Source organism: Plectropomus leopardus, chromosome 24 (genome assembly GCF_026936395.1).
Source record: "Plectropomus leopardus strain MGB_pleo_1.0 chromosome 24, ASM2693639v1, whole genome shotgun sequence".
Classification (NCBI taxonomy): domain Eukaryota; kingdom Metazoa; phylum Chordata; class Actinopteri; order Perciformes; family Serranidae; genus Plectropomus; species Plectropomus leopardus.
Genome location: NC_142199.1, coordinates 7,382,213 through 7,397,740, shown reverse-complemented (window position 1 = coordinate 7,397,740; position 15,528 = coordinate 7,382,213). Strand labels below are relative to the sequence as shown.

General features: G+C 36.8%; 1 protein-coding gene across 3 annotated transcripts in view; it reads right to left on the bottom strand.

The window, feature by feature from the left end:
- Window positions 1-1,232: 1,232 nt before the first annotated feature.
- Window positions 1,233-15,528, bottom strand: part of LOC121962721 (histone deacetylase 4-like) — an 80,115-nt gene continuing 65,819 nt past the window's right edge. For 2 of the 3 annotated variants that reach the window (XM_088074317.1, XM_088074318.1), the window contains 14 exons: window positions 15,055-15,250; window positions 13,066-13,199; window positions 12,843-12,945; window positions 12,689-12,735; window positions 11,757-11,864; window positions 10,800-10,855; window positions 10,454-10,541; window positions 10,232-10,351; window positions 9,399-9,496; window positions 7,664-7,782; window positions 7,369-7,502; window positions 6,408-6,492; window positions 6,117-6,261; window positions 1,233-5,175 (listed from right to left, as the gene is read on the bottom strand). In XM_088074317.1, the coding sequence (XP_087930443.1) occupies window positions 5,133-5,175; window positions 6,117-6,261; window positions 6,408-6,492; window positions 7,369-7,502; window positions 7,664-7,782; window positions 9,399-9,496; window positions 10,232-10,351; window positions 10,454-10,541; window positions 10,800-10,855; window positions 11,757-11,864; window positions 12,689-12,735; window positions 12,843-12,945; window positions 13,066-13,199; window positions 15,055-15,250 (1,476 nt within the window). In that variant the 3' untranslated portion in view covers window positions 1,233-5,132. The remainder of the gene's footprint in view (window positions 5,176-6,116; window positions 6,262-6,407; window positions 6,493-7,368; window positions 7,503-7,663; window positions 7,783-9,398; window positions 9,497-10,231; window positions 10,352-10,453; window positions 10,542-10,799; window positions 10,856-11,756; window positions 11,865-12,688; window positions 12,736-12,842; window positions 12,946-13,065; window positions 13,200-15,054; window positions 15,251-15,528) is intronic. The other variant, XM_088074316.1, reaches the window with a different exon arrangement.

Genomic DNA, 15,528 nt, shown 5'->3' with positions numbered 1-15,528 from the left:
AGTATAAAGTGTTTTCTCATATTATTGTCATTATCTTTTTATTCATATGTGGCCCTGTACATGTGATGCTATTTTTTTTTCTCCTATTTATTCTTTTTTTTCTCCTCCCTCTGAGCTTGTAGTTATTATTTCATGAGAAAGGAAATGTAGTGCTTGCATGATGTCAAAAGCTATTGAAGCAAATAAGAGACCTAGTCAGTTATTTTTTAACAACCAATAAAGAAATACTGAAAATTAAACACCACTGTTTTTGTAGCAATAACATTTTTAGATTCAAATTCTTGAAGCAGAATATGAATATAATTTTGTCAATGATTATAAATTTAGATGACAAAAAAAATAATTCTTTATTCTTTCAAATGACATGTTTTTCAAAGAAAAATATTCCAATGCTACATATTCAATGGTACTTAAATTACAATATTACTTTTTGAGTGATTATTAAAATTAAAATGCTTATGTCTCATATTTGTTTACATACAAAATATATTTGAATTAGTAATTTTTAAATAAAAAATACATAAATACTCTGTTTATAGCTTCTTAAAATACTATTTTTTGCTGGTTTCTTTCATTTTTATAATAATGCATGAAATTATTTAGCTTTTGGACAGTTGGTAAAGCAAAACCAGCTGTTTAAATATTTCAGCTTGGGCTCTTGGAAATAATAACAGGATTTTTGGTGACATTTTAGAGAGGAGGAGGTCACCTGATTGTTGCTGCTTTGGACACTTGTGATATTGGATTCTGTAATTAAATTTTTCTCTTAACGAGGAGTCAGCTGAGACTTGATGCTCCTCCGTATGTCTTCTCTGTTTCAGTGGTGACATACTTTCTGACATTACTGCTGTCATGTGCTGGGACACTAATTTACTGTTCAGATCCAGCACAGGTCAGAACGTCGAGGACTCATAGTGGAGATATCTGAGATGGGACAAAGGTAAAGCAGCTGTCCTCTTTCTAAATGCATTTCAGGAATTCAGCAAAAAACAGCACTATTGATTATTTACGCTTGCATTGTGCTAACATGGACTTTGAATAATCATTTCACATCAGTTATGGACGCAGAAAGACACCCAAACTCACATGCCCGGATTTCTTGTTATTTATGCGGAAAAACTCCTGAAATGGCACCAAAGTTCCCCAATCCTGACCGTTTTTGTCCTTTTGTTTTTTTTAAACATTTTGACAGCTTTTATATGATAAAAAAGAAAAAAACACAAAATCACAGATTGTATTTTTCAGAAATATATTTTATAGATGATGTCAGAGATGAAATGTCCAAAGCGTAGGTCCCAAAGAAAGATAACATTTTTCATCAATAGAGACAAACAACAAACAAAAAATAACGTTTTTATCCATTTACATGTAAACCAAGAATTGCTCTTGAGCCACAGTGGTTATATATATAGAACTGGCCGAGGTGAGTGTGACAATCAAACGACGATGCCCTTTATTTTTTGTCTCCAAACCTTTTTCTCAACCGTCATTTCTCTACAGCGCCCGCTCTGAAATCTTTGAAAGAGGAACATTCTTTGGGAGAGTCTTTGTAAGTTGTGGATGTAGCAGAGGTTTGGCAGAGCATGTTTCTCTTTAACACAGTCCATACATGTCATAAGTGCTGAATCATGTTAAAATCACTTATTGGAAACGATATTCAATAAGAACAATATCAAATGTTTCTCAGTGGAGTCATTTGGACAAAGTCTTCTGAATTGTTTGCACACCAGAGAGGAAGAAAACCGCCCTGCCTGGTGCTCTCGGGAGTTGCCGTGGGAGGTTTTCTATTTTTTTTTTCTCCAAAAGTCCTCCAGTGTTCTTCTTCTATTGTGCAAATACATTTTTGTTACATAGACAAGCAGGCATGCTGACTCACAAACCATGCAAAGAGTTAAAGTTGGCGCGAGCAGACGGCAAAAAAATATAGTATTAAAGTTTCTACAAAAAAAATGTTGTTAAATTAAAAGTTAAGCCAAATTAAATGAGTAACAAGTGGAATGTTGTGTTAGACATGAAAAAATATCAACTTAATCTCAAATTTTACAAGTTTATAAAATGATATAAAATAAATATGATCTTTAATCATGTGTTTGACAAAGCAGTTGAAAAATGGGGGGTAATTTAAACGTAATTAGATTTACTACTGTCAGATTAGTTGAATCAGAGCAGGAAAAGAGAAGCAGGAGACACTGATGCTACAGACAGTCATACATGATAGTGCAACGCATGCTCAGAGAGAGATTCTTAAATTGTCAGCTGATGTTTTCCATCCAAAACTCGTTAAAATCCATTTATTTTGGACGTCAGTGTCCCCTACTTTTCTTTTCCCTCCAAGGAAAACTCAGCTAGCTACATAAAATGGCCTCTAAACCTCTTTCTGGATGTGTGATTTTGTCACAGTCGTAAGGTAAGTATGAAAACAAAAAAGAGACAAAAAAATTTCTGCTTTAATAGCCACTGACTGCATAGCATTGCATTATTTTACTTTGAAAACCATGTATCCGAATTTATTTGTTATGAATTAATTTTTAAAATTGGAAGATGTGATTTCTTGATTTGCAATTTCTAAATCTGAATTTGTGAACATTGACAAAAAAAAAATTCAAATTGTTAATTAAGAGATTTCAGTTCACATCTAGATATTAAAGTTTCAGAATATGAATTTTAAATAATTCTATTTTTTTCAAGATTTTTAATGTAACTTTGCCCAAATTAATTTTTTGAATATATATATATATATATCAGTATTCACAAATTAAATACAAACATTATAATTTCAGAATTATAAACAGATTCAGATTTCTGAAAATTTATTGGTCAAATTTAGATTAAAAAAACTGAGTTGAAAAATCTTGTTTTGTCTTGTTTTGTAAATTCTTTAATTTTTTGATCTAAATTGAAATTTCTTGATTTGCTTTTGTTCTCACAAATTCAGATTTAGAAATAGTTGAATTTTAGAGAGGTAAACAAGAAAAACTACATTTAAAAATGGTGTTCAAAGTAAAATATTCCAATGCTATGAGTCCAGTGGTGTTTGAATTTCAATATTAAGTATTAATTGATTGTAAAAATCAAAATACTTTTGTCTCTCATTTGCTTCCATACATAAGTGCATTATCACCCACGCACAAGAGGAAAATGTATCAATTAGGCAACAAAGTGATCAAATGTTTTACTCTGAAGGTGTTCAAAAGTCAATTGCAGTGCCGCGTAATGACCACATATCTCACTTGAGGGCAAAACAGTGCAGTCGATGACGAGTTAAATATGCTGCTTTTTTTTAAAAGTCCATGGAGTAATATCATACACCATACTGTTTTTCGCTCACAATATCATAGCTGTCATTAGTTAGAGTACATTTATAAATTTTCCATATACAAATCTCCTATAAACAGTACATGTTATAAATACACAATTGATGAAAATGCAGGAAGGCCGAGAGAGCCGTAGAAAGAAAGAAAGAAAGAAAGAAAGTGTTGCTCCTTATTTCTGATAAATACAAGAAAGAAAGAAAGTTCTGAAGACGATAGTACTAAGTATGTGAATGGCAGCCCTATAACTATCCAGAAAACGGATAAAAACACAAATCTATGGATGAAAAAAGTTAGAAAAATAATCTTATACGATAAAAAATAAAAAGTGGACACGCTTACCAAACACATTTTTTTTCTGATATTGTAAATTGACAACTTGATGTGGAAATCATACATGTAGATACAAACAGGCAATACTCGATTACTGCCCCTCAAAATATATTCAATTCAATATACATGACTAATGTTTAGCTCACACTAGCAACCAAGGTAGTTGCCAACCGGCAAAGCATGGGAGGCCGATCGGCACGGGTAAAGAAACGCTCGCTCGATGTGGAGATTAAATTAGTAAACATTGAACTGGGTACTGGGAGCCTTATCTGAAGGGCCAATACGAGAAATGTTTGCCAGCTAAGTGGAGTGAAAGTACTACTGTATATGCAAACTCATGCTTTGGCTTTTCTTGCTTGGCTTTCTCTTTTTGGATAACATTCAAAAATCTTGCGAAATGTCTGGTCTTTCTGCTCAAATGCATGCTTTATGTGTTTACAAAGCAATGACTTCAGTTAAAGGGAAGCTACATCAAAGGCTAAACCTTTTTGACAACCTAATTTCCTTGTTTGAAGCTCTCCATGTTTGCACCGTTCTCTACCTAAGCTGGCAACTACCTTTACAAAGCATTTTTTTTCCATTTTTTACAGAAAAATAGATCCATCCAAAAGTAAAGTCTTCAAGAGAGGCTGTGAGAGACATAAATGTTGTCGTCGTCACGTTCCAAGTAAACATGCTGAAAGATTGTTTGCTTTGTCATTCTCGCCCTCGAAAGGACCGGAAACGCTCCGTCTCCCTCCCTCACGACCTCGGCGAGAAAAATCTTTTTTAACTTAAGGCAATCTTTTCCTGAACAATCCTGAAATCCAGCGGACCCTCACCAAGGCACTCCTCTCACTCGTCAACCTTCAACGACAGGCTGGTCCGGCGAGGCGACAAGTCTCGTCATCAAATCTTTGCAAAAGCCTACTCAAACTTCGGCCGACCAAAGACCACAGTGAACTTGTAAAATATTATCTCAGTTGCCGCGATGCCCTTTTTGTTTCGTCGGGAAAATAGTTGAGAAAAGAGAAAAGAAAGTCCCGAGCTGTGCTCGACAGCTGGGGACGTCTGCTGTCCCTGGTGTCCTTGTGGTCGGAGGGCAGCTGTGTAAAGCACCGTATGTTTCCGCAGTTCATCACACCTTCCTGTGACGAGACCAGATCTCGCCCCAAATACGCTCGCCCCTCTCCCCGCTGCTGTGGTCACTTGGTTAGCCGCCGTGGGCTAACGTGGGGGGTGCGAAGACTGACAGAAAAAAATGAGTGTCTCTGCGCGAGTGCTGCCAAGCAGCGCTGTTATGTTTAATTTTTTTTCCCAATTCAGTCCTCTGTCTCCTGATTGGCTCCCTACTCTGAGGCTGAGCCCACCCCCTCTCCCTCGTTTCGGCCGAGGGGCCGCCAATCAAGGTGACTGACGTGGTGAGTGGGGTTAGGGGGACTAAATGAAGGGATCAGTCGAGACTCTTCTCCGGAGAGGTCAATGGTAACACCCTCACGTTTCCCTCCGTTACAGTGGTTCCTCCTCCTCCATGGGCTCCTCCTCCGGCCTGCTGGACAAACACACATTCACAGATTTTAAACCTCAAGCTGCTCGTCACGTTTCCTCCAAACCTTCTGCGGACTGACGTCTTAAACTAAACGACGACAAATAACCTCCTGACCTGCACACACCAATCATTTGTTACCAATCATTTTACAACATTTTTTTCTGTTCACAGAAGTTTGAGCCTTCACCGACATATAGAAAGGTCGCTCTGAAAAACCTCAAATATGTTTCAAGAGGAGAGGAACATTTTTGGGCCTTTTGATTTTCATTTTGACTACACTCAGGCCAACAGTCATTTTTGTCATTTTCCAATTTTATTGCTTGGTTTTGTATGTTTTAATCTATCTCTATCTAGTGTTATTCATTTTCTTTACTTTTTTATAATTGCTATGCATGCTTAGAAATTATTTCAACTCAATATCCTTTTTTTAGGCTGACTTGAATACATTATCTTTATTGTCATTGTACTCGGGGACAATGAAATTGGTTTCTGTCAGCAGTGAAAAAAATAAATAAAAGTATTTAAAAAAAGCAGTAATAGCAGCACATAAAGACTTGTTTAAGGGCAACTTTGAAAATTAAAATTAATGTGCACTCTCCCATTTATATAAAAATAAACAAAAATAATAATAAAATACATTTAAAAAATAATAATCTATGTTTAATCTTTTAAATATTAATTTAAGGTTGTATTTTAATGTTTTGAACATTTTATTTTCATCTTACCAACTAATAAATCCAAAACTCTGGGTGAGATATATTTCCGACTGTTATTTGTTACAAGGTGATTCTTAAGTTGACTTAAACACACCGACATATACAGGAAAATTAGTCGGTGAATCTGAAGAGGAGCACAGAGCTCTGAGAGCTGAAAGTTAAGAGCTTATAAATATTAAGATGCTGACTCACTGAGATGATTCTCCCACACCAGCAGTGATCGTTTACCTTTGGTCCATGGCGTTGGTGTTGGCCACAGACAGAGAGGCCATGGCACTGACGGCCTCAGCCTCCTCGGAGTCTCCTCGTTTGGCTTCCAGCAGGGAGAGTCCCAGCCGCGGCGAGTAGCGGTGCACCGAGCGCCAGTACTTACCTAAATGGTACAGAAAGTACAGTATTAGAAAAGTTCACTATCCAGTCAATGACAAAGAAATATTGTTATAATTTTACAGATTTCTATAATCCCACATTGTGTCTGTCTGTGTGTTTCAGTGTTTTCAGTTTGTGTGATGAACTCACTGTGAGTCTCTAAGACTTTCTCCAGAGAGCGAACAGCGTTGGGGTTGGGCCTCTGCTCGAGGACGGCCTTTGGCAGCGGATCCAGCTGCACGAGACAAAAAACACACAATATTAAACAGGCTGCATTTTCAATACTTTCCACAAGCGGTTGGTCTGTTAAAATAATGTAAAATTCATTCAAACATTTTTATCACTTTAACATATTTTTATCTTGTTTGTTTTTCATTATTATTTTTTATCTTCATATTTGTCTTTCTATTTAATTTTAATTCTTTAATGTATTTTAATTATCTTTATTTATTTCTTTATGTTTTATTTTGTTTAAGTATTTTTCATCTATTTAATTATTTTTTAATGTATTTTCATTTTTTATTTGTCTTGTGTATGTTTGTGTATTGATATGGGTATGTAACGTTTATATTTCTTCAAAATCTAACAAAGTGTGAAAAAACAAACACATACAAAAAAATACAAAAAACATCAGTCCTATTTTTCATTTAGTATTAGTCCTTTATTGCAGGTGTGGTTAGTTTTTATCATATTTTATCAACCTCATTGTGATATTTTTGTGTCTAGTTTTAGCTGACGAAGAGTTAGTACATATTAGTCTTATATTATTTAAAGAAAGATTTTTCTATTAGTGTTAATCAATAAAAACTGTTAACATTTTATTGTTTTTGTTGGTCTTTAGATTATATTGCACATTTCAGTCGACATAGTCGAGAGAAAGTTAATATTTTGTGGCCACGTTGCTTTTAATGCTTAATAACATCATGGTTTTCTTGTCTTAGTCATGAAAAAAAAAGGCTGTTGACAAAAATATTTAGTTTCAGTTTCAATGAGTAAATGCAGATAACGCAGATAACCAGACAAACACGCAGCACTTCTCTCCAGCAGCGGCTCTTTGAAACGACATTAATTAGGATTCAGATCTTGTGAGTTGTCAAAGTGACCTCCTTACCTCCTGGCCTAGCAGGGCGGCCACGCAGGCCTCGGAGGCGTCGCAGATGGCGGTGAGGTCGTGACCCCCCTCCAGAGCCAGGACCACCCGACCTCCAGCGAGGGTCATCAGCTGCCTGGTCAGATAGCCAAAACCTGAGGGGAGGTTACAGGAAGCATGAGAACGTTTGCAAATGAATCTGCAGCTGAATTTCATTTACATTTCAGCAGTGTGTCAGAAACCACGTTTTCATTTGTTTTGTGTGGTCACTGCTGCAACCCGAGATAAGAAACACTTCAGATAATCTCAAACTCACATTTGGACGTCAAAGTGTAGCCGCCCAGTGGTGGAGGGTGTCCCTCCACAGCGTCGAAGCCAGAAGAGACCAGCACCATGTCCGGGGCGAACTCGTTGGCGATGGGCATCACCACTGACCTGAGAGCGGGAGGGTGGAGTTTGAAGATTATAAAGAATAACTGACAATGTTTTCACATGAAAGCAAAACAAGCAGCACAAATGCTTCATTTCAGCATCCTGCAAACATTTCCTCTCACACCTTCCTCAGCTGATCCATTCAGCAGCGTGTCTTGTTATTATCTGTCAATCCTCTGTCTCATTTTCAACCAAAAATACCGACCACTATCAAACATTTGCTGCTTTTATTTGTCTTATGAGCTGAAAAAATGACCAAATAAATCTACCTTATACCTTCAATGTCTTTGAGTTTTGAAAATTAGACATTTGATCGCATAATCTACTGTTTAATGTTGATGTCTGTTACTACTGTTATATGTTATTTTTCCTATTATTGTTGTGATGCATCTCTACACCTCTCTCCTTCCCTCTCTTTCTCTCCTATGTATCATTTTGTCATCTATTGTAATTTTATTGTTTTTTACAACATCTATTGCACGTCTGTCCTTCCTAAAAGAGGGATCCCTCCTCAGGTGCTCTTCTTGAAGTCTCTACCGTTTTTTTTACCTGTTAAAGATTTTTTAAAATAGTTTTAAGGACAGAGCGATGTCGTATGCTGTTAAGCCCCCTGAGGAAAATTGTGATTTGTGATAATAAATAAATGATAAATCAAATTAAATTAAATTAAATTTAAATTTAAGAAATTGAGGTGAGCATTTTAACATGTGAAAGACCATGTGATTGGTTGTTATGTGATGAGTTCATTAGAAAAAATATATAATTTTTATATTTATATTTTTATAATAAATAATCCTCACTAGTTTTTCTTCCCTACCACTAATAAAGCACTTCTCTACGGACAGAGATCAAACTAACACTGCTGTCAAACTGAACTAATCTATCTCTAAATTTGGTGATGTTTAATATTAACAAGTGTAATAATAATAATAAACAAGTGTTTCTTCATAAGTACTTGAGCTGAATAAACCATTCAAAAACTCACTGCATTTATAGAAAAACACTGTTTTGCAAAGATGTTTTTATCGAGTTGTGAAAAGTTTGGGAGGTAAATAGCTTTCACAGTGACTTGCAAAGTGTCTCTGCAGTTACATAAAATGTATATTTAGTGTATAAACAGTAGCTTCTGTTGCTGAATATTTATTTTGTCCGAATGAATTTAATTTATTCAGCTGCCTCAATACAGTTAATACAGTTGGCGGATGTAGTTTGTTAGAAAGAAAATAGTTCCAGCATGAAACTGCTCTGTGGATTACCTTGAGTAACTGTATCATGATTTCTGGAAAGAGACATTGCTTTTGAGTTTTTCTAATGTATTTTTTGGTGCTTTGAGCACAAGCCGAGTACCATCTAGTTACATTTTATTGGAGAGAAGGCAGACATCTTTATGGCCGTTATTTTCAACACTCTGCAACTCATACTAAATCAATCCGAATTTGATAAATAGCACTACAGATAAGAGGAAAAATATGAATTTTGATTTGGGGCTAAACTGTGCCTTTAACATACTGACCAAACTTGCATGATGACTGTGAAAAAGTATTGGAAGTATAATTATGACAACGGCTATAAAGACAGAGAATTTGTCATCGCTGGTTCATCTTTGTGTGATTTGGTACCTGAAGGCAGCCAGATACTCTGCGTCTCCCATGGGTGGATCGAGGCCTCCAGTGAAGGCAACGTTGACATTAAACCCGACTCCGGGCCCACTGCCCACCTGAAGAGACACGCACACGAGTGACTCACACATACACGACAAACTGAAAAATATCAAGTCAAATTGCTGTTAGCAGCTTACTTTGCTTTTGATTTTCAATACCACTTCATATAACTTTATATGAGAATACTGCTGTTTGTATTTTACAGCTCTTTAAATATCATTAAGACATATACGTCACATTTATTACATTACAGGATGTTTACTAAACAACATTACGCACAACAGCAAAATAATTGGCGAACTTCACTGTAAAATCTGACAAGTTGAGCTAAGTGTTACATTCATTTGAAATTAAGCTGTATATACTTAATTTCATGTAGATGTTGCAACTTAAAAATGACAAGTGAAATTACCTTGTTCTTTCTAAATGTTTGCAACCACAGTAAATTAAGTAAGTCTGACTTAACTTGATCATGACAAAGAGGATTTAGTGTTTTAATATTTAAAAAATACAAATATGACTAATATTCAGCCAGCAGAATACAGATATATACCACTGTATGCTGGTTTACTAAATTTGTCAAAACTAAGAAAGATTTTATTAACTCAAGTTGTATTTACTTACATTTTTTAAGGCAATCGGTTTCCTAGATTTTTCAAAGTAAAATCATCTTGTCAGTGTTTAACGTTTCCATGCTGAATGCTGTGTAAAATCTTTCCCACAATGCACTGGGAAAATTTTGCTCACGTCTGATGACAGTTACTGAGATAATAGTCACAGACTATTCTCACCTCGTCAGGTGCTCCACTTCCAGGGAAGAAGTTGCCATCATCATAGCGATGAATGGACAGGTAGAGGACATTGGGGTCATCGTAGAACGCCTGCTGGGTGCCGTTGCCATGGTGAACATCCTGAGGATAAATAGTACACATGATACTGTGTGCTGATATATATAGAGGAAACTTTGCATAACATTCTCACTACATCACATGACGGACATGAGACAGACGTACCCAGTCCACGATGAGGATCTTGTTGACGTTGAGTCTCTGCTGCAGCAGTTTGGCTGCGATGGCCACAGAGTTAAAGTAGCAGAAACCCCTGAAACAGCAGCAAGGAGAGGAAGGGCTGAGTCGTCCTGCTGGTTATCAAGCACTTTCCACTTTTATGTTTTTACAGACAGTTTAAAAAATGTTCCAGGAGGATATGAAAAATAAATAAAGCAGAATAAACGCTTTCTGCGCTAAAACTCAATGGTTTATGTAATTTCTATTCCAGACGAGCCTGTTCCAGCGCTGGTATTTGTGTATGCGTAGATTAAGTGTCTCCAGCTGAGTGTGGTGACGGCTGTGGCCTTACATGGGAGTGCTTTCCTCTGCATGGTGTCCAGGAGGGCGGACCACAGCGAAACCGTTCTGGAGAGACAGACAGGAGCGACAGGAACCTGTTAGCCACAGCGGCAATGATCACCACTCAGTGTTTCCCCTGTTTACTGAGTAGTGGTGAACCAACGCTAAAAACACTGTAATGTAGCCAAGTACACACCAAGAACACAACAAGGGGTGACTTTAACCCTTTGAAACCTGGATAGACATCAGTTTTTCAGACTCCTTTATGGTTTAATTCTCTTCAAAAACATGGGAAAAGGCAATGAGCAATTTGCAAGAAATTGCTTAAAGGAAATGATAAATAATAATAAAAGAAAATAAACTGGAAATCAATGTTAAAAAAGGGAAAGAGAGATAATTATTAAAAGATTCTATTAAAAAACATTCAGAAACTGTTTTTGTGATTATTATAATTATACATTTTAATATGAATATTTTTTCAGGTAATTTTCTTGCAAATTTACTCTTTTCTGTGCTTAAATTTTAGGCGAATTTCTTATTAAGTTGCTCGTGTTTTTGAAAGAAATCAAGCTGATTTGTTCAAAGGGTTGATAAAATTCTGAATGGGAAGCAATCCTATATAAAGCACTAAAGCACTAAGAGCACAACTGTTTTATCTGCAGCACCACTGTAGCATTGAATCAGAGGAAACAAACAGAACTGTATTAAATGAACTGATGTGGTACTCAACAGAGTGATGGATAATGACAAGTAGCTGCAGCCTCAGAGAGACGCCTATTTTTTCATTTACAATAAAATAAATCCGACTGGAATCATTTGAAACAGCCTACCAAACGCATTCAATTTATTTTCCTCTGAGCAACAAACTTAAGAGCATTTTCAAAGCTGATAGGATCCCCATAATGTCTTGAAGACGTTAAAGAAGTGTTTTGTGGTGATAAATAATGTAAACAAACAGGTGTGATACCTTCAGTTCTCCAGTCGCCACTTTGAAAACAAGCTCCACAACAGAGCCGACTGCAAGTCGGGCGGCACTGGAGGAGTGGACTTCATTCCAAATGGTGTCGCTGTCCACCTAGAAACACAAAGAAGAACCGTGTTAATCTCACACCTGAGCTACGTCTACACTGTGGAAAGAAAATTCATCTATGAGGTTACAAAACACACACACACTTTGTGACACATTTCTAGAAACGGTTTTCTAATTAACTTTTCCCTACATTAAATTTAAGGCAATGTATTACTGCAGTGACACAGCAGCTTTATTATACTAATTTACAATATTAGAGCATTTTTTTAAATAATCTATATTTTATAAAGACTTTCACATATTTTAGCACAATACAAACCAAAAATAAAGAAACAAAATAAAAAATAAAAAATGCTTTTTTAATTAATAACATCAAATAAACAGATAAATTAAACAAATTAATATAAAATAAATACATAAATAAAATCACCAAAAAATACCTACAGGTCTTAATAATATCAAAATACCAAAAATTTCACTCACGAGTAAAACATTTCAAGTAATAAATAGGCCTGTTGTGATACCAGCACACGCAGGGGTCAGTTCCTGTGATCTCAACTTAGATATGCCATATTTGTTCCCCATTCTTGAACACATTTCTCCCACCTCTCAGTATTTCTATCAAATATCTGCTCATATAAAGCTACTTGGCTAATTTTGGTAAACTGGTCCTGAAAGGAAGAGCTCCCTGGTGTGCAGTGCAGCAGTTTTTAAGAAGCTCTAGTGCATTTATTTGTCTTGAACTATCTCTGTAAGTTGCATTACTTTTAAATATTACTACATTGCAGATTATTTTTAATATTATTATTGGATAGATTGCATCACTCGAGAGAACTGTGTTTTAATTCATGTGAATGTGAGTCACTTACCCCCACCCCTCCACACGGTAGCCGTACAAACATGGGGGTGATTGAACCTGTTGATTAGGAAATAAACATTAAATTAGGGACAGTCAGTGTGTGTGTGTGTGTGTGTGTGTGTGTGTGTTTGTGTGTATGTGTGTGTATTTGTGTGAGAGCTTACAATCAAGTTTCTGTCGGAGAGGGTTGGTTCCGTACAGCAGGACGTGGGCTTCAGAGTGAACCGTCTGCAGCTCTTCCAGAGTGGCCTTCCTCCCACGGATACACTACACACACACACGCGCGCGCGCACACACACACACACACACAGAAGGATACAACTTTCATATGCAGTTTACAACTTTGGTTTGCTGTTAAGTGTGGAGTTTTTTCTTCTGATAACATACCTCACACTGTGCTCGGAGTCCAGTCTCCTGCAGCCGGGACCAGATGCTCTGAATGCGGCCGGCGTGTTCGGGGTGACTGTTGGTGTTCCCACACATACACTGATGCTTCTGCATCAGAGAGTCGTACACCAGGCCTGAGGAAACACACAGAAACACACAACTTACTTACAATACACAAGAACTGACAGAAAATGTACCAGTAACCGTTTTTCTAATCAATTATTTGTCATTTTCTCATGCAAAATGCTAAATATTCCTGAGTTCCAGCTTCTTAAATGTGACAATGTAGCAATATTATTTATTTTATGTTCCTCTAAATGGAGTTTTTAGGGTAAGGGATCCTCCTGCGCAATATTACTCCAGAATTTTTAGATCTTAGGGCATTCCCAAAAATTGTTAATGTATGTCTCAATATTATTCTTACATTTTGATACAAAGTTGAGAGATCTAGTTGTTCATTTTATTAAGAATAAAAGGTGTTATGTGGGATCTGTGGAGTATTTTACATTGAGTTTCTGTCATACAGTAACAAATAAAAGTGTTTTTGGCAGAGGCTATTGCTTCATCCTCAATATATTCATTACTCAGATCTCGCTCCTATTTCTGTGTAACATTATATAATAATAGTATATCTGAGGGATCTATGGCATAAAGCAAAGAGTATAAATGCGGCAGAAAATGTCTTGTATCTCTTTGCTTCAGTAGGAATAAATCTGTCACTAAAAAGGGAGTGTTTGTGGTGAGATTTTTCACCTTTGTTTAAATGACGAACTTGATGATAACAAAGAAATTCTTCAGATGGTAAGTCAAATTTTTATTGAAGTTGCTGAAGGGATATGACATATATTGTCCTAGTAGAGATCCCCAATCTATATTTATAATAATTATAATAAAATTTTAAATTATATTATAGAAAAAGAATGTTTAAAAGTCAATTTTCATATGAGTAAAGTTGCCTAAATGTTTCCAGGAAAGACGGATGGTGCCGTTTGTTTTTAGCAATATTTGTGAAAACAAACATTTTTTCATTTTTTTCACTTCAAAGGCTACAGACATCTGGTAGTCAGCTAATCGTTTAAGATATTGATTTGGGAGAAGATACTCTGCGGCATAAAGCAGTCTGCCTGTCTGTGTGTCTTCCTGTGTTTCTGTCTGTGTGTCCTTCAAATATCTTGAGAACGATTCATCCAATTTACTTCACACCTTGCGGGTTTATGAGTGTGGACCCAAGGACGTGCAGCGTTGACTTTTGTGCATTTTGGACACACAACATGTTCAATATTAAAACATTTTGAATCATAACTGTGCAGCACTCCTCTGACACTTTTGTTTAAAATAAAACAGTCAGTGGTTTACTCCGAGGGGGACGACAGCTCGAGCTTCCTTAGGCCTCGAGTCTGAACCGGCACGTTTTCAACGAGCACCGGTACACATTCATATAAAACAGCTGCTGAAACTTTACGAAATTTTCGCTGCAGTTTGGAACAGAGTGGGAGTAAAGTAGGCCAAACTGGTTTAAAAATATCTTCAACTCTGGTGCATGAATGCACAAACTGCCACAGTGTGTGGCATCTTCATGGTGTTAACATTATTTTAACAACAATACAAAAAGTTGCTGTTTGGAGCTTCATTCTTTATTCAAGAATGACTTCTTCCTTTTATATTTTTATCTCTGTTTAAAGAGTCAGATGTCTGTGAGGAAGAAAAAAGTGAGAGAAATGGTTTTGGCGAGATGAACTCCTCCAGCTCAACTATTACAGCTACCAGATGGAGGCTGGAACCATTACACCATTTTTTGGCCAATTCACCTGCTTTTTTGGATGGAAACGTCTCCTTTCAGTCCCCAGTGAATTAGGAAGGAAGTGAAACTGAAAGCCAAAAAGCTCTCATATGAAAGCTTGAGGCAGACCAGAGGGAGGCCTGGAGATAAACATTTCTGGCAGTTTGACAGCAGTTTTTTTGAAAGTGAAAGAGGACGGTGATGCTGACCTGTGGTGAAGCGAGGTTTGACGGGAGGATCAGAGGCTGGGACGCTGATCGGGAAAGAGGGAGCCGAGGCTGGGGACGACTGGGCCCTGGACAGGGGGCGGTGTCCCGGGAAGGAGATCGATAGGCCGGCAGCCTCCATGGAGGCCTGATAGTTTCTGAGCTGATGAATCCGCTGCTGCTCCAACAGCAGCGCCTGCTGCTCACACACAAACATGAATAAAGAAGATGAATTCTGCAGTTGTCACGCTGAGTTGTTCATTGAAATGCCTAAAATGTAAATACATTAAGAAGCTACAGGAGGAAAAAACTGCTTCAATATATTCTCCAGTGCAAGTGCAAGTTATGGCCAAGAGATGGCAGCCAAAACAAATGATACAGCTTCGATTTTCTCTCACTTTTTTAACTCTTTGAAACCTAAATCAGCATCGGTTTTCTGTGTTGCGTTCACACACCTTTTACAAGCTATTTAACCCT